At 43.4% G+C, this 19,983-nt stretch overlaps 1 protein-coding gene across 1 annotated transcript; it reads left to right on the forward strand.

Moving 5' to 3' along the window:
• Nucleotides 1-9,916: 9,916 nt before the first annotated feature.
• LOC127574757 (ankyrin repeat domain-containing protein 66) lies at nucleotides 9,917-15,091 on the forward strand. Its single transcript, XM_052024050.1, has 3 exons — nucleotides 9,917-10,287; nucleotides 12,235-12,463; nucleotides 13,395-15,091. The coding sequence occupies exons 1-3, from the start codon at nucleotides 10,149-10,151 to the stop codon at nucleotides 13,651-13,653; spliced, it is 627 nt and encodes a 208-aa protein (XP_051880010.1). The 5' UTR covers nucleotides 9,917-10,148; the 3' UTR covers nucleotides 13,654-15,091.
• Nucleotides 15,092-19,983: the final 4,892 nt, after the last annotated feature.

The raw sequence follows: 19,983 nt of genomic DNA on the forward strand, positions 1-19,983 counted from the left end.
ATCTGCACCCAATATTCCAGGTGGGGTCTCACCAAGCCTCTTTATAACTCAAATCCCCTTGCAATAACGTCCAACATATTGTTTGATTCTTTTACAAGGCCACCCAAGTCTCTCTGGACGTTAACACCTTTCAATCCTTCACCATTAAAAATAACTCAATTTTTCTATTTTTTTTCAACTTAAGTGAATGACCTAATATTTGCTGCATTATTGCCATCTGCCATGTCCTCAACCATTCATTTATTCCATCTCTATTCAACAACTACCACCCTCCTCCCCCCGTCCACACACACACCACCAAAGACTCTACGTATTCCTCACACTACCCAGCTTTGTATCATCAGCAAATTTGCATAAATCACACCTGGTGACCTTATCCAAATCACTAATGTAGATTGTGAATGGGTGTGGCACCACCACCAGCGCCCACAGCATCTAATTGGTCACAGGCTACAACCCAAAAATAACTGGTTTATTCCTCCTCTCTATTTCCTGTCTGTTAACCATTCCTCAGTCCTGCATATTCTCAGTTTGTTTAACAACATGTGACATCTTCTTGAAGGCTTTCTGAAAGTACAAATACACCACATCAACTGGTTCACCCATATCCTGCTAATCACCTTCAGAAAATAATAGATTTGTGAAATATGATTCCCCTCTCATCATCTATTCCACTTCCTATTATTATTTCTTAGTGCCCTGTTACTATTTCCTTAGTAAGTGATTCCAGCATTTTGCCTACTACTGGTGTCTGTAGTTTCTCTTTCTTGCAGAGCATGCTGGTCTGCTCTGAAATCCATCATAATTGGCACCAAAAGCAATTGTGTCACCTACTCAACTTTGGCCTTCACCCTAATATAGGCATTTTATAATTATTTTAAGGGCAAGAGGGCCACTAGGGAAAGAGTAGGGCCCATTGGAGATCAAAGTGGCAATCTCTGTGTGAAGCGTGTGGTGTCCACCTGTGAAGAGACAAACTGATCTTTCTCAGTGATATGTGTCAAAGTTGGATATGATCCAAACCTCTGGAATGGTGTGTTGGGCAAGAAGGGAGGTGGGAAAGCTAATTCCAAAGGAGTATTCTTCCTCACAAATGCTTTTCGTAACCAACACACAGTTTTGTCAAAAGACCTCATGGCAACACCATCGTTTCAAGCAATGGCCAGATTACACCAGTGTCTGAGCAGCAACGTCCACGTCACTCATGCAATGGGAAGTATAATAAAAATGGAAAGTGCTAGGTTCAGGATAAGCGAGGTGTATGGTCTGCCAGGCAGAGGCAGCTAAATATAATCCCAATTTTAGTGAGAAGAAAATCTATGGAGTCCTCACAGCTATTTGACCTGAAGGCAGAGGAGGCTATGGGAGTGGTTTAAGGAGACAGTTTATTCTGTTGTAAGTCAGGAAGCTGTGCATTTCATTACAAACCACATTTATCAAAATGGAGCGTGGGCCAATAGTGTCTTACATGGTCCAACCAGATCCAGTGATGAAGGACTAAACAAGTCATGGACCAGATATATTTTGCATCATCTGGAGTAAAGATAATGAAGAATTATAAAAAGGTGAAATTAAGGGTTTGTCTGAGGACTAGAGTTTCAAAGCTGGAGATATGGATCCAGTTGAGCAGACTGAGAATTGCAGAAGTCTTATGAGAAATGAAATGTAAAGATCTTGTATGTAAAGAATGTAAAAAATGTGGTAGATCTGAAAATGCTATTGTAAGTGTTGGCAAGATCTTATCATAGATGTTTTGAGTGGGAGTAGGTTAGAAAGGGAAAGATGGATGTGGGTGGATTGCAACATAAAGAAGTAATCAGGAATGACGGTATCAATGGCTGAGACAATGGGAACAGAGATTTCATGAGATGGCGGTTTCAATGGGATGCTGATAAATATGGCTGGTAAGTTAACAGACTTACTCATTATATAAAAAGAGAAAATGCTGGGGATAGTCAGCAAATTAGGCAGCATCGGTGAAAAGAGAAACGAGAGTTAACATTTCAGGTCAATGTTGTTTCATCTGCAGTGGAAGATTATAAACACAGGTGTAGTTAAATCACAGGAAGGGGACAGGTGGAGAGAACAACAGAAAATAGATGAGAAGTATACATTTAAGACCTCACTTACATCCTCCAGTTTCACACACAGATTGCACTTTGGTCTCTAATAGGCCCTATTCTTTCCCTAGTTGCCCTCCTGCCCTTAACATAGTTAAAAATATCTATGTTAGGGGGAGGACCAAGGTTTTCTAGGTGACACAATTGCTTTTTGTGCCATCAATGAGAGTGAAATGAATGCTTTTTAATCATACCCAATCTGTCTGGAGAAGTGTAAACAGAGAAAGCACAGTTAGCCAGAGAAACATAAGCAGCATGCTGAAACTGTGACCACAGCAGTTTCTGGAAATCTAATTAAAAAATAGAATGCTGGAAATCAGCAGAGCAGATTGCATTTAACTGACTTGTAACATGAACTCTGCTTCTACCTCTATAGATGCTGCCTGGCCTGCTGAGTATCCAAACATTTTCCTTTTTTATTTCAGATTTCCAGCACCTGCAACCTTTTTGCTGTTTGATTAACCTCAGAATCATAGACATACAGCACAGAAGCACGTCCTTTGGCCCACCGTGTCCATGCTGACCATCCAACATCTATTTACACGAATCCCATTTCCCAGCACTTGGCCCCTAGCCTTCTCTACTGTGGTTCTTCAAGCACTCATCTAAATGTTTAAGTGTTGTGAAAGTGGCCAGAAAGAGATGTCAAGTATCCCTTCAGGATCTGGGAGGACACACTGCTGGCTAGGAAGAGATGTTGGAAACCAAGAACAAAGAAGCACAGTGAGGGAAGGTCACATGATCGACACCTGGTCCGTATCAACATGAGAACATGGCTGAGATAGCTTTATCTCCCACTGTGAGCTTTCCCACTGTGAACCATCCAGAGAATGGACAAGCAAATGGGGGATGTTTTGGAAACTGACATCTTGTGAAAGGGACAGTCTAATAAATTGCAAAAGCACAAACCGACACTCTGGTAATTAAGGAACTGATTGTTGAGGTAATTGCGGAATGGCACTAACAGGAATTTGAAGGAGATAAAGAAACACATACTTATATGGATGAGGACTGGATTTATAGCCCTATAATTGGCAATAAGCTAAGCAATGTCTCTAAGGTATGTGAAGAAATGTAGAAAACGATGCCTTATGAGATACCTAACAGCAGTGAATCTGGAGACCAACCACTGAAGAAGACCCTGAGTCAGGGACTCAGAGAAGAACTCACTAAGATCAAACCCTGGCCAGGTTCATCAAGAATGGGTAATATCTGAATACAGGTAGTGGATTTTCAAAATTGTGAAAGTGAACTAAAGAGTTGTGTAATTAAATGAGTTATGAAACCAAGGAGTTAATGAATCTTGTTTGATACCACTTAGTGAGTCTTTGATTTATTTGAACTAATTGTGATTAACAAAGAAGTATGGATGTCAGGCAAACTCATTGTCTGGTGTGTTTTATCATGAGCTGCATTTAATTCTCAACAGTGTCCACCTTCATCACCCTCTCTAACAATGTGTTTCAGTTTTTAAAGGACACTCTGAGTAAAAAAAAAATCTTCCTTAAATCCCCTCTAAATTTCCTACTGCTTATCTTAAATCAATGAATTCTTGTTACGGTCATCTCTGCTTGTGGGAGAAGTTTCTCATTAACTAACCTATCTATACCGCTCATAATTTTGCATACCTCAGTCAGGTCACCCCTCAGCCTTCTCCACTCCAAAAAAAAACTCAGCTTATTCACTCTCCATTTGTAGCTGAAATGCTCCATTCCTGCCAACATCTTGGTGAATCTTCTCTGCAACCTCTCCGGTGCAATCACATCCTTCCTATAGTGTGGCACCAGAACTATGCATTGAACACCAGATGTGGCCAAGCTGATGTTATATAAAGTTGTACTATAAATTCCCTTCTTTTATATTCTATGCCCCAGCTAATGAAGGTAAGTATCCTGTATGGTTTCATAATCACCTTATCTACCTGTGCTGCAACCTTCAGGGATGTTTCAATGTATACACCAAGGTCCTGCTTTTCCTCAGTATGTCCAGGGTCCTACCATTTACTGCATGTATCTAATCCTAAATCATCCTCCCAGAATGCATCACCTCACATTTTCCAGGATTAAATTCCATCTTCCATCATCAGCACCTTACCAAATCATCAATATTGTTCTGTAGCTGAAGACTACAGTCTTCACTATCAACAGCACTGCCAAACTCTGTGTCATCTGTGAACTTACTAATACCTTCTACATCAAGGTTGTTACTGTATATACCAGGCAGCGAGGATCCAAGCACTGATCACTGCAGTACACCACTAGTCATAGGCTATCAATCACGAAAACAATCCTCCACCATCACCGTCCCAAATGTTAATCATTGCCCTTGGTTCATCAGCCTTGTCAGACTTCTTATGTTAAAGTAGATGCAATCCAACCTTGCATTCCTTCCATATGCCTAGACTTAGTTTATTTCCTTCAACATTTGTCTGTTCTTCGCTCCCTCCTGTACTACTATTTGGTGTACTATTCCCCTGCCAAATTATCTTAAACTGTCCCAAAAACCTTCTGCATCCCACCCTCCCCCACAAGGATGTTGGACCCTTCAGCCTCAGGTACAACCCATATATATTCTGCAACCATTGAAGGCAATGAACTCAGTAGAGAGTTTATAATACACAAGTTATTTATATAAAACTTTACATCCTTAGAGAATTTAGCTTCAACTATAATATACTTGAAATGAAGCAGGTTTTCAAGGAAATACACCGGAGCTCTGACCCAAAGCATCCTCACAGGTTAAGATTACTCAAAGTGGACAGTCGGGCACTTCATATTTATAGTTTAACAAAGTTATGAAAGTTGTGCACCACTTTGATACAACTCAAATAAATAGTTGAGGTATTCTGAACTGTATGCACAAAGCTCCAAAACAATGATGAGGTAGGAAGCCACACCAGGCAATCCAGTCCGGTAAGTACATCTGGTACATACCACAGAGTTATATAGAATAGGCCCTTTGACCTATTATATCTATGCTGATCATCAAGTACCCATAGATATTAGTCCCATTTTCCACCCAGCACTGGGCCGCTAGCCCTCTATGCCTTGGCCATTCAAGTATGTATCGGGAAGCTTCTTAAATGTTATGAGAGTCTCTGTCTCCAAGGCACTGCATTCCAGATTCTAACCACCCTCTGGGTAAAAAAAATCTTTCCTCTGAATCTCCTAACCCTATTTGAAACCAATGCCTTCTATGCCTTGGCCATTCATGTGCTTACCTGGATTCTTTATAAACGATATGAGCATGTCTGTCTCCAACATCCCCCTAGGCATTGCATTCTAACCACCATCTAGGTAAAAAAAAATTCTTCCTCTCAATCTCCTAATCCTATTAGAATCTATGTGTCTGGTTTTAGATTCCTCTGCTATGGGGAAAAATTTCTTACTAACTACCCTATTTATGTCCTTCATTATTTTGCACACCTCAGTCAGGTCCTCCCTTAGCCTCTTCCCCTCCAAGAAAAGCAAACCCAGTCAATTAGTATCTCCTCTTGGCTGAAATGCTCCATCCCAGACAACATTTTGGTGAATCTTCTTTGCACCTTCTCCAGTACAATCAAGTCCTCCTTTAATGTGGCGACAAGAACTGCACACAGTTCTCTAACTGTGGCCTAGCCAATGTTTTATAAAGTTGTACCTAACCTCTCTGTTCTTATATTCAATGCCTCAGCTAATAAAAACAAGTATTAACCACCTATTTATCTGTGCTGCCAATTTTAGGGAACTTTGGACATAGGCACTAATGTGCATCTGTTCCTCAATACTCCCTGGGGCCCTATCACTCATTATGAATGGCCTGTCCTTGTTAGTCATCCAAACTGCATCCTTTTAACTGTGTATTTCTCCCAATGTGCCTTATTATGCCCTGCCTTCTGGACTGAGTTTGTTTTTATCCTGTATTGGACTGCAGCTTGCCCTCCAGTTGTACAAACAGCCTGAGCCCTATTCCTCCACTAAATTAGTTTAAAACCTCCTCAACAACAGGAGCAAATCTCACACAAGGATGCTTGGACCCATTCTGGTTCAGGTGCAAACTGTTCAACATTTCAGATTGAGACCCTGGACTGATGCAGGGTCTCAACCTGAAACGTCTACTATCCCTTTGCCTCCACAGAATGCTGCCTGACCCATAGAGGTGCAGCATATTGTTCTTGCTCCTGAAATCTAAAACCCTCTCTCCTACTCTATTCCTTAGCCACACATTCATCTGACCTATCCTCTTATTCTTAGGCTCATTAGCACGTGGCATTGGAAGTAATCCCGAGATTACAATTTTAGGAGTTCTCGCTTTTTGACCTGATACCTAGTTCCATTAATTCACGTTATTGGACCTCATACCACTTTTTACCTTATGTTGTTAGTACTAATATGAACCATGACCTCCGGCCATTTTCCTCCTCCTTTAGAATGCCCTGCAGCGATTTTGTGGCATCATTGACCCTGGAACCAGGAAGGTAAAATGCCAAGTTGCGCGACGCCTTCAGCACCCCTGTAGGCGGAGCACAGCTGCAACCCACCTGGTCGAGATCGGATGGCTCAGCTTGGTCCTGCATCAACTTCCTCTTCGTGTCAAAGCCAGTCATGATCAGACCCATTGATGTCACGCCGGTGTTCTTCTCTGACCACCATCTCCTTCAGGCCTCCTGTCACCTAGAGGAGGACCAGAAGGCAGGCAGGGGGACGTGGAAGTTAAATGTCAAGCTGCTGGCCCCAGGGAGCATTGAGGAACTAAAGAGGGATTATGCAGGTTGGAGAACCGTGAAACCCCTCTTTGACTCCCCTGTGCACTGGTGGGAAGCGACAAAGGAGAACATCAAGAGGTTCTTCATCTGCAGAGGGGTCCAGAAAGCAAGACAGAGTCAGAGGGAACTGTGCCAAATCCAGACAGACCTGCAGCAACTTCTCCTTCTGCACTCGAGGGGGGTGGATGTGAGGGAGGAACTCTGAGAGGCAAAGAGCCGGCAAGCCCAGCTCCATGCTTCCGAATCCTCCAAGATTCTGATTCAGGGTTTGCTCTGTGGAGCAGGATGAAACGTGCTCACGTTTCTTCTTCCAAAAGGTGCGCAGGGGGAGCTCTGTGATCCACAGCCTTGAGGAAGAGGTCGGCTCAGTAACATCCTCGCAGACGGACATATTAAGGATCTGCAGGTCCTTCTATGCCAGTCCGAATGACAAAAAGGCCACAGACAGCACCGCCTCCCAGAACTTCCTGTCCTCTATCATGGATGTCTTTGATGACAGCAAGTGGGATAGTCTGGACCAACCACTGACCCTGGAGGAGCCGACTGGCTCCATCCGTTCCCTTGATTCAAATAAAACTCCCAGAAGCGATGGCTTACCAGCAGAGTTGTACTCGGCTCCGTGGGACTGGATAGGCCTAGACCCGCTGGAAGTGTACATGCTTCTGCCTGGCAGCATGTCAGAATCCATGAGGAAGGGCATCATTACCCTCACCTACAAGCAGAAGGGGGAGAAGGAGGACATGAGGAATTGGAGACCCATCTCACTGTTGAATGTGGATTATAAGATCCTGTCCAAGGCCATCGCCAGCAGGTCAAGTCTGCTGTGGGACAGGTGATCCACCCGGACCAAACCTGTGCTGTACCTGGCAGGAAGATCTTTGACAGCCTTGCGCTGCTCAGGAACACCATCGCCTACGTGCAGGACAGAGGGGTGGACACCTGCCTGGTCAGCTTGGACCAGGGGAAGGCCTTCGACAGGATATCACACGCGTACATGTTGGACATGCTCTCCAAAATGGGCTTTGGGGAGGGAATCAGGAATTGGATCCAACTGCTCTACACAGACAACCATAGCGCAGTCCAAATCAATGGGTGGGAAACGGACAGCTTCCCCACTTAGTCTGGAGTCAGGCAGGGCTGCCCTCTCTCCCCTGTCTTGTTTGTGTGCTGTATAGAACCCTTTGCCAAATCTATCAGGAAGGACAAGAGCATCAGAGGGGTGACGTTGCCAGGCGGTGGGGCATGTAGGTGAAAACCTCCCTGTACATAGACGACGTCGCAGTCTTCTGCTCGGACCCAAGGTCAGTTCGCAGATTGATCAACATCTGCGACCTGTTCGAGTTGGCATCAGGGGCCAGAGTTAACCATGTGAAGAGCGAGGCCATGCTCTTCGGCAACTGGTCCGACCGATCCAACATCCCTTCACCGTCAGGCCTGACTACCTGAAGGTGTTGGGGATCTGGTTCGGAGGGGCCAGGGCATGCAACAAAAATTGGCAGGAGCGGATTGGGAAGGTGAAGCAGAAACTGGGACTGTGGGAATGGTGCTCCCTCTCGATGACTGGGAAGAACTTGGTCATCACGTGTGAGGTGCTCTCAGGGCTGCTATACTTGGCGCAGGTGTGGCCTATTCCTCGTTCCTCCGGCTGGGAATCACCCGGGCCATCTTCCGGTTCATCTGGGATCCAAGATGCAGCGGGTCCGATGGGTCGCCATGCACAAGTCCCTGGACAATGGGGGCAAAAGTGTCCCCAATGTTGCCCTCATCCTGATGACCACTTTCGTCTGTGGCTGCATCAGGTTGTGCATGGAACCAAAGTACGTGAGCACCAAGTGTCACTACGTGCCAAGGTTCTACCTGTCCCCGGTGTTGCGAAGGATGGGCCTGGCCACATTGCCGCGCAACGTCCAGTCAGCTGGAATGTTGCCGCACTACCTGTCCCTTCATGGAAAAGTTCTTCCAGACCAACACCTTTGACCACAAGTCCATCAGGCAGTGGTCAGCACAGAACATCCTGCAGACGCTGCAGGAGAAGGACTCGATGGATACTGTGGGGTGGTTCCCTGAGCAGACTGTCCAGACCATCTGGCAGAATCGCCAGAACTCACCAACAAGCACCAAGACCTCGCTTGGCTGGCAGTGAGAGGGGCCCTCCCAGTCAGATCCTTCCTGCACGGTCGAAACATCAGTCCCAGCGTGCGGTGCCACAGGAGGACTGTGCTGGGGATGAGACGGTCACCCAACTCTTTGTGGGCTGTGGGCTTGTGAGTAGGGTGTGGCAAAAGGTGCAAGGGTCCTTGTCACATTTCATCCCCAGCAGCTGTGTAACAGAGGATTCTCTTATCTACGGGCTGTTCCCGGGGACACACATGGAGACAGACATCAACTGCTGCTGGAAAGTCATCAACTCGGTGAAAGATGCCCTTTGGTCTGCCCTAAACTTGTTGATCTCCCAGCACTGCGAGATGTCCGTAGGGGAATGCTGCTGACTGGCACATTCCAGGCTGCAGGAGTACAATACATGCTGAAGGACACACTGAAGCTGGGTGCAGACAACGCAAGGGCTCAGTGGCGTAGGACTACAGTTTAGGGCTCTTCTGCCACTGGAGAGGGAGGGTTGAAGTCAGGCAAGGAAGCCCCTTAAATATTGTCAATATGGGATTGGGGTAGCACCCCAGGGAGCCACACAAGTGGCATCGGTGTTGTGTTTTTTTATATAAAAAGCTAACACTAATGATTGATCCGTACACGAATGTAAAGGTTTGCACTGTTTTATTGTTGTATATAGTTTGTTTTTCATGACAAATAAAGTTTATTTTGGAATAAAAAACACACTATCCTGGATTCACATTCATGGCTGCAGAAGCATCTGTCTGTACCTCTCACTATAGAGTCTGCCACCACTATAGCCCCTGGACTCTTCCCCTTTTGTGCTGCTGAACCACATACAGTGTCTTGGTTCGCCAGAGATCTATAGACCAATTATTTTCCAACAGGAAGAAATGTTTTTGGAACGAAATGCATTCCCTAATCTCCCTTCCTCCCTCTGGTGGTCGCCCATTCCTTCTCAACCACGCTTCTCAAACGCTGCGTCCACTGATTTGGAGAGGTCCCCGCCACCACGGCTTTGCTTCGTTCAGCACTCTGCCCAACTCGTTCAGCAACGCGTCCACCTCACTTGCAGCACCGGCCCGGGGCCGGGTCCGGCGCTCACCCGGGCCGGCCCGCGCATATGTGCGCGCGCGGCCCGAGCTGCCGGACGCGTTGCCAGGGTGACGCCGGGGATGTCGGAGCTGCACGAGGCGGCGGCGGCGGGCGACACCGAGCTGGTGGAGCAGATCCTGCACAGAGGGTCGTGCGACCCAAGCATGAAGGATCCCGACTGGGGTGAGCGCACCCCGCTGCACTGGGCGGCGGCCAAAGGTTAGGCGGCGGGGAGTTTGCAGCGCGACCCAGCCCCGACTCTCCCCTACCCAGCCTCTACCCACCCCCTACCCTCGCCCTACCCACCCCTACCCTCCCCGTACCCATCCCCTACCCTCCCCCACCCAACCCTACCCTCCCCTACCCACCCCCTATGCATCCCCTCCCCTCCACTCCCCCTACCCATCCCCTAACCTCCCCCTTACCTCCCCCACCCACCCCTAGCCTCCCCCTACCCACCCGCACTCCAGGTTCTGTACCCACTTCCACGCCCAGCAGAAGTTATTCCCTAACCCAGACTACCCCCAAGTCCGAGAATGGCTCAGTCATTCCACTCAGAGACTGGCCCACTCAGTCTCTCCCCGGAATGACAGGCGCCCGCCCACCGGCCCACATGGCCAGTGTCACTCCCACTTCCCTCCTTGCTTCGTCACATCTGCCACCTTTCCCTCGAAGCTTGCTTGTCTTTCTCTCTTTATCTGCAGAAAGATACACTGCCTTGAGAATGCCTTCCAAGTTGTCTAGCACCTCAAACCCACCTGTGATACAGACAGAGGGAGTGAGTTACCTGAAGATGTAGAATTCCACATGGAATCTGGAAGGCAGCAAGGTGCCTGGAAAGAAGATGAGGTGTTGCTCCTCAAGCTAATGTTGGGCCTCATTGTAAAAGTGCAGGAGGCCATGGACAAGGAATTAAAACTCCAGGCAATGGGAAACACTGATTCTCTGCTGAAGACTGAACACAAGTGTTACGCAGAGTGGCTACCCAATCCTCCTTTGGTTACTCTAATGTGGAAATGACCACATTGTGAGCACCAAATGCAGTACACTAGATTGGAAGAAGTGCAAGTGAATGGTCTTGGACCTGAAACGTTAATGCTTTTTCTCTTTCCACAGATGCTGCCTGGCCTGCTGAGCGTTTCCAGCTTTTTCTGTTTCTATTTCACACTTCCAGCATCTGCAGTTTTTTGACTTTCTTACAAAAACACCCAATCTTCTAACCAGATGTTGAAAGATTCTATTTTTTAAAGTTTTATTTAGCTATCCAAATCAACCATTCCAGATATTTGTCAGATTTTGCATGAAATAATGGTTCCTAACATTTTTAAAGTTCAATTTGGACATCAGTTTATTTTCCAGCAATATAACTTGCAAATATTGTAAAAATGCCTTTTTTAAAATCAATATCATCTAGTAGTTAATCAGTTGAAGAATTAAAATTTTCTTCCCCTTTCCTTCTCACTGAATACACTCTCAATTGTGCTTTTTTTTGCATCGTCTGCTAATTTTGGATGTTATCCTTGTTCCTTGGTAACCAACTCTGAACATATTCAATATAGTACAGGAATAAAATGTCACTATATCAGATACTGTATGGATTACTTCATGGCTGGAGGTGGGGTTGGGGTATGGTGGTGCAGGCCTTGCAAGAATATTGAGGCTTTTCAAGTAAAATTAGGAATTTGTCACATGGCTTTGCAGGACAAACTACACAGTGTAGCTGCATTGTAAACCACTAGGGTGCCCTCTCGACAAGCCTTTTTTTGTTTATTACAGTATCGTGCTTCAGAGATCTGAGGATTTCCATACCTTCCCTGTTTCTTAACCAAGTTTAAATCTCCTTGGCTCATTAGTTTTCAGCCAGTGCAAGACTAATGAAATTTGTGCATATATGATTGCAATATTTTCTAGGGATGCACCAAAGTGAAGTTTTTGGATCTTTTTCCCATCTACTCAACTAAAACCAAATACTTATTAACTAAGATTATTTTGAAATAAAAATGTTGGTTATTAGTTATATTCTGATATTTTTGGTCAGGTATATGTAATGATAGGACACATTGCCTATTCTGGTTTACTTAAGCGTAGCTATTTTTCAGTTTTAAACTGAATATGAAGATTTCCATGCTTTATGTAAATAAAGTATTAATTTGGCATTTTCAACAGGAAAAGCAGACATGGTTAAACTCCTCATAGCAAATGGGTCACGTCCTTGCTTGAGAACTGCCACTGGATGGACTCCAGCACATTTTGCTGCAGAATCTGGAAAACTTTCTGTCCTTCGAATGCTCCATTCTCTGCATGCACCTATTGACAAAGCAGACCTGTATGGGGACACTCCCAGAAGAATTGCAGAGATATATGGTCAGGGAGACTGTGTTAAGTTTCTTGAAATGTAAGTAGTTGCCTAAAAATAATATAAATAGACTTTGCAGTGTTTGTGGTGATAGAACTTAACACCTTTTTCAGCTTTGATTTGATTAACTACTGAAAGTCAATGCCAGGAAAAAAAATATAGGGCATAGTGATAAATTGCATGAATCCAGTAACCAGACTGCACTGTCAAGGAAATAACATTATAGAGCTAAATCCAATGGGCCAGATGGCACTTCTGTTCAGAAAGGCACACATCAGCACTTACGGGATTTCTGTGTCTGCGCACTATAGTTCAGAAGGATAGAATGCATTGGAGGTCAGATGGCATCTGCAGTGCACTAAGCTGAGGGGAAGGATTCACTTCCTGTCTGTCCCTTCAGCTTCATACTAGTGAATGCTGACATATCTAACGTGGGGCCATTCATTTGATTGATCTTGGTGACCTTCATTAGAAAGCAAGTGTTTGTTTTTTTTACTGCAATTAACTTACATGTTTCATGTGTACTTTAATGATTTAGTGTTTTAATTTAAATTAAATTCTTTAAATAATTTTTAACTGATCAAAGTTGTTCAGCAATGGTGAAAGGGCCTTTTGACAACACGAGCTGTCAGAAAGCCACCAGGGCGGTCTGGCAGTCCATGGGCAGGGCCATAGTTTCCACTGGTTGCTGCCGGATTGTCAGTCATGGCCCACTACAGCTTATAGAATGATTGCAGCAGCAAGACTGCAGCACATTTGGAGCCATGTGGCTGCAAAAGATGAGTGTATCTTTGGACATCTTGCAAGATCAAATGCAAGGTGTGGTCAAGCATCCAGCAAGTCCTCTAACCGGCACTTCTTACTGGTAATAGTAAAGTTCTATTAAACATTGCAAAGTCCCAAAATTATAAGAATTGATTATTCATTTTTTTAAAATAGGCATCAATTAAAAATTCCCTTTTGTTTTCAGAGCGGAGCGAGAGAGTTCCAATTACAGAAGGGTTGCTGAGATGAAAGGCATTTTATTAGATGAGACAGATGAAGAGTGGGAAAGCCAGAAGGAAAGTGAAATGGCTGGAAGAAGAGAAGCTGCCAATAATAAGAGTAACATTACATGTAAACTTCAGCAAAGCCAAAAAAAATATCCTCACACAACACTAGTCAATAAAGAGCCTAAGAAAGGAAAATCACCAAAAATAAGTAAAATTTGCAAAAAAGAGGTGAAGTAAGATTATCTTCAGGCCTGAAAAACATGCAAACTTATAATGTGAATTTGCTTAAACTGATAGTTTGATTTGGATTGAATCAAGAAGAATCTCCAAGGCATAGATTGATCAGTGACTTTATATACCTGCAGAAACACACTCTTAGCCTTATAAAGGTTGTACTAAAACTGTGCAATTGCTGCTGCAGCTTGACATCAGCCTGCAGTTTTCTAGAACATTTTATTAACTTGCAAAAGAGTGCTGCTAAGTCAGTTTATTCAATGGAATTTTGCATATAACATTTTTTCAAACATTGGTACTTTATTGCTGCTTCCTGTTACATAATTTTGCCCTCTTGCAAAAGACCAGCTTTCAACATTCCAAGATTCTCACAAGTACTGGGCATGTGTACATTTGCACCCAAAACTTACATGCAGTGTAGCTGAAAGCCAATTGATAGTCACATAATTGAGATCTCTCTAGTGGCATAGCAATTCTCTTTCTTATTTATAAATAGAGATCTGCCCCATGCTTAACCAAACTGGACCCCTGATATACTTGCTTGTTAGGAAGGACCAAGCTGAAGAACTGAAATTCTCAATGCACAAACTCCTAATCTGCTTAATATTGGAAGTGGAGGAGGTGCAGCAGAGCCACATGGCTTTGAAGTAAGAAACCATGGAAGGTAGCAGTGATGGATGGAATCCAGTAATACAGTACTACTCATGTGAAGCTATATTTGGTTGATTGGTAATTTTGAATAGTGAAGAATTTAATGGTAACTTTTAGCCACTAGCATTGGATGTGCCAGAGGGGTATAAATTCAATTTTGCTTTTGGCTTTAACAAGTTAGCCACTGCCTTTTTAGCTGCATGTAGATATGACTGTTTACAAAATACCTCTAATAGGCCTGGTAAAATATCAGGGATTTCGACTGAAGAAGTGAGACTTCAAAGCTGAATTTTTCTCAGATTTGTAGTCATCTCATTCTACATGGTTTTTACCAGCCTGTGAACTGACACAGCCTTGCTGCTGTACAGATGAATGTTTTCTTTATTTATGAAACCACGTCCACCAAGTAGAAATACAGTATTTTCTGCACTTGGATTGACAATTTGGTGGTGAAGAACATCAATTATGTTTCCTTGATTTTTACCGTGTCAGTTGCTACTCTTGAGAGAATTGTTCCATTGAAACAGAAACTCCAACGTTTGTGTATAGGTACAAGAAGTAACTCTAAATTTAACACACTTGACAAAAAGTATTATCAGTTCATGACTTATCACTTCTTTACGCAGTGGAATAATTGAAAGATTGAAACTCAAGCATATTTTGTATCTGATTATTTAGCAATGAAATTTTTCAAAATTTTTGCTGCAAATTGAATTTTAATCTTCTATTTGCAATTGAATATTGCTTACTGTGTTCTGATTGTGGTAACTAGTAATACCGATTTTTACACTAAAATTAAAGTACTAAAATGTAATTGTAAATTTATATAGTATAGTACTTATTAATGGTTTTAAAAGTGACATGTTGAACATTTTTCTCATAATTTTATTAAATGATTTAAAACAAAATACGTGGAGTAGTTTCAATCATGTAGCACGTCTATGTACTAAAACAGTCCTGAAATTTTCAATGGATATGAAGGTCCTAAATAAACTGCAGGAGCAATTGCCTAGGATGGTTGCAGGAATGAGAGGTATCAGCATCAAAGACCAGGGGATCAGATTCAATGTGATGGGCAAAGGTAGAATCCAGCACCCATAAAAACAAAGTCAATCAAGGGTGTTAAAAAGGAACTGGTAGCAGTAGAGGTAATATTTGCTGGGCAATGGACATAGAGCAGGGGACTTGCTGGTTTTACAAGTAGCTGGCAAGGACTCAATGGGCTGTTGCAATTCCATGAGAACTTGTTGAAGTTTCCATGGTGGGGAAGAATATTATCAGTCACTTCTAAGAGAATATAGCGAAAAAATCTGTTTGGAACATGACTAACAGTAGCAACATACCTTAAATATCGGGAATCAATGTAATACTGCAAGATCTTTAAGGGTGGCAAACAGTGGATATTTAGCACCCTGTTGATGGGCTAGCATCACCATTCAAAACGATCACAATGATCTTTTGTAATACCATTTTCCTACATTCTCCCGATACTTATGCCTTTTGTGGCTAGAAATCTATCAATATCAAATGTATTCAGTGACTTGGCTGATACAGCTTTCTGTGGAGAATTCCACAGGCTCACCTCAGTCTGAAGAAATTCCCCCTCATCTCAGTTCTAAATGTCTTATCCTGAGACTGTGCCCCTCCCCCCTACTCCCCAAGCAGGGAAAACATCCTCTCTGCATCCAGCTTGTCAAACCCTGTCAGAATTTTGTATGTTGTACCCCATTCCGTCCTCTGACCATCCCTCAGTCCTCACCTCTCTCTCACGCACCCTACTATTTTCTCCTTCCCTTTTCTTGAAGATGCTCATGGTTATGTCCTCTGGGACATCCTCATCTTCTCACATATGGACAATGGGATTATGGATTTCTGACTGAAGATCTTCTCTGCCGTGTTTTAGAACTTTAATGGAAATAAGCTTGAGGCCTTGTTTTTAGTTGGAATTTGGCCTTTTGACTGGCAGCAAGACTGGACTGAATAAGTTGCTGTGCGATGAAGTCAAGAGTGCTCACGTCAAAGAACGAGTCGCGGTTGAGTATGTCTTCAAGTTGCTCCTTCCAGCATTTGTTGATTGCCTCTCTGTCCCTGATTAAGTTCACTTTCCTCCCTGGGGTGGAGCCGTGGGTGTTTGGGCCATAGGTGGCCTTGGCATCACTGAAGAACCAGTGAATTGCTGGCTCTCCAGCATTCTTTTACTCATTATCTGTTCTTTTGGATGGATGACTGCCTTCAGGTGCCCGTGGAGCTGCTGCATTTTCCTTGAGGAATGGTAGAGATTCCAATGCAGGAACACTTTATGTTTTTGGTTAACTGGATCCTTCAGCTCTTGTTATTTCTCATCAAACCAGTTCTTCTTGATAGCGAAGCACAGAATGTCTTCATCGGTGCCTGTTATGGAGTGCTTCAGGGCAGTCCATAAGCTGTGGACACTCTGTGGCTCCTAATAGCAGGAATTGACATGCTAAAGTGCTTTCTGAGAAGAGCTGGCTTTGTTGGGTCATTGATAGCTCTGACACTGACTTTCTTGCGACAACGTTTCTGTTGACACTGATATTTTAGGGCCAGATTGACAGAGTGGATTAGGTTAGATGGTGATCAGTCCAGTGATAATCACTGCTTGTCATGGCATTCATTGATGTGAACATCTTTAGAGTCACTTTCTCAGTCTAACCGATGCCCATGCTATGATATTTTATGCTTGTTCCTCTGATAAGACAGGGTATTTGTAATGACAGTACCATGCCCCAAGCATTTGAGTTAGCCATCTTTACTCCATGCTTGCCAATCCTTGGTGGCCATTATACACATACACATAGACATACACAAACATGGTCACAGGAGTCCATGCTCCCAGCCTTCAGATTCCAATCTTGCCAATGATCCTGGTAACTGGCTTTATCTGTGCACCTCCTTATGTTCTGAGTCTGGCCACACCTCCGACTCCTGGTTCCAGACAGACATGTGACCCACACTCCCAACACCTGACTGAGGCCACAAAACTGCTCACATTCCAGACTGCTGACTCTGCCCTTACACCTGATCCACCATGCTTCTGGCTCTTGTGAAACATCTATCTGTGCTCTTAAAACCCAGTGGCCACTACACACTTGGCCCCATTTCCTTATCCCCTGTCTTGAATATACTCAACCACTGAGCTTTCACAGCCCTTAGGAATGTAGCATGCTGAAGATTCAATACCTTCTGAGTGAAGAAATTTATTCCTATCTCTGTCTCTGCCCTTTGAATCTGTGATCCCTGATTCTGTGCGCAGAAGCCAGGAGAAATATCAACTCTATATCTCCACTCAGAATTTTTTTATGTTTTCATCAAGTAGCAGATATGGAATGGAAATATTTTAATCATATCTGAATTACTTCATGATCATATTCAAACCTTATGTCAGCAGGTTTTCTTCAGAGAGATAGTAACTACTTTTCTGAGTGAATTATTTACTATCCTTCTGAATTGTTTTAATAATTTACCAAAAAAATAACAAGGCTAGGAACACAGTAACATTCTTGAACCATGAAGCTGTTGTTGGAAGAAAGATTGTTGGACTATTGCTCTCATATTGCTAGTAAAGCAGATTTATGTCCCAGACATGCCATAAAGATAAATTAACTGTACAAAGGCCAAGATGTTGAAAACTGAATTTTAATGTGTCCGTATAACTCAGGAGCTAAACAGCTAATGCATATGCTGTCTGCAATAAAATGAACTCTTCTGGATTGTTTTCCTTTTCTTTAGTAGTTTTGTTTGCATATTGTGATACTTTGATGATACACTACTTACATATTCAAATAGTTTTTATTATCCTTTCACCACTTAAACAAATCCTTTTTCCACATAAAAGAGGTTCCTTCCTAAAATGGTAAGATGTTATGTTGCAGTTGTACAAGACGTTGGTGCAGCCGCATTTGGAATATTGTGTTCAGTTTTGATCACCCTGCTATAGGAAAGATGCCATGAAGCTGGAAAGAGTGCAGAGGAGATTTACAAAGATGCTACTGGGACTCAAGAGACTGAGTTATGGAGAAAGTTGAGCAGGTTTGGACTTTTTTCATGGAGCGTAGGAGGATGTGGGGTGATTTTATAGAGATGTATAAAATTATGAGGGGCATAGATAGGGTGAATGCATACAGTTTTTTTCCCCAGAGTTGGGGAATCAAGAACAAAGGTGATTGTTTAATGAAATATGAACATTTATTGATTATTTCCAGATGTATTTTGAGCAAAACTATATTGGATTTTTTTAATATCTTGTAGCAATAAAATAAATTAGGTTTACATATAGCATGTTTATCCACTAAAACAATCCTGAAACTTTCAATGGAAATGGAGCTGCTAAACAAATTGCAGGAGCAATTGCCAGGAATTGTAGTAGGACTGAGAGGTTTCGGCTTTAAGATTAGATTGGAGAGGCTGAGGTTGTTCTACTTGGAGCAAAGAAAAGAAGGTTCAAAGTATACAAGACTGACAAGATTAGATATGATATACAGAGGGAAACAGTTCCCATTAGTCGATGCTTCAAAGACCAAGGGAACAGATTCAAAGCAATGGGCAAAACTGGAATCCACTGTCCAGAAAAACAGAATCAATCGACGGTGTTAAAAGGGAACTGGTAGCTGTAGAGGTTTGCTGGGCGAAGGGCAAAGAGCAGGGGACTAGGAATTGATTGGCTGGTTCAACAAGGAGCTGGCAAGGACTCAATGGGCTGTTGCAATTCCATGATAAATTATTAAGGTTTCCATGATGGGGAAGAATATTATCAATCACTTTTAAAAGAATATAGGGGAAAATATCTGTTTAAAAATTGATTAACAAAGAACAAAAATACCTGAAATCAAAATGTAATACTGCAAGATCTTTAAGGGTGGAAAACAATAGAATATTTAGCACCATCTTGAGGAGCTGAGAAACAGGGACATAAACTGACATTAACCAAGGAGGTCTTTTTTTTCACCCCTAAAGACAAATGTGAAAATAGTGTTCCGTGTGTTGGAGTGGAGAGTTGTAGCTATTTGTCCCAGTGTTGAAGCTTGATTCTGTATTAGAGTGAGTGGAAAGGCCATGTGATGATTGTTTATTCCATGGACAGAGCTGCTGGTGGAATCCACCCCTTGAAGACAGCATTTATCTTCCGGTTTGCCCTTCCAAGAAGTTGTCATGTTCTATGAACTGTTCATCTCCTACCCATCAGTGGTTGGCGATGTCCGTCAGAGGGCTTGAGTACCTGGGTGTGAAGGCAGATCAATGCTCAGACCTGTCTCTTGAATCTGTGTAGTTCTGCCCATGAAGATCCTGATGTTCTAGATCCCAGTCTTCATATTGAGGAGTACAAGTTGCTGCTGTGTAATTTAATGAGGGATGGCAATTGCACACCAGCTACCAAAGGTCTGACACTGCAGTCTTTGTCCACTGACAAGGAGGTCCAGGGTAACTGGTGACAGGAATCTACTGCATGGACGTTCATGAGTGTGTGTACGAATGCCTGTCAGCTCACACACACACAGACAAAACACACAAGGGTGCACTCAGGTAGATAGCCTCATCTACTGCCACCTCCCTGGCCACCCACTCTCCTTTGACCCCTCTCACCATCAGACTTTGCTACCACTGTATCTCCTTCTGCCACCCCTCGCAGAAACAGAAAAACAGGAGCAGGAGCAGGAGCAAGCC

The sequence above is a fragment of the Pristis pectinata genome, chromosome 10 (genome assembly GCF_009764475.1).
Source record: "Pristis pectinata isolate sPriPec2 chromosome 10, sPriPec2.1.pri, whole genome shotgun sequence".
NCBI lineage: Eukaryota > Metazoa > Chordata > Chondrichthyes > Rhinopristiformes > Pristidae > Pristis > Pristis pectinata.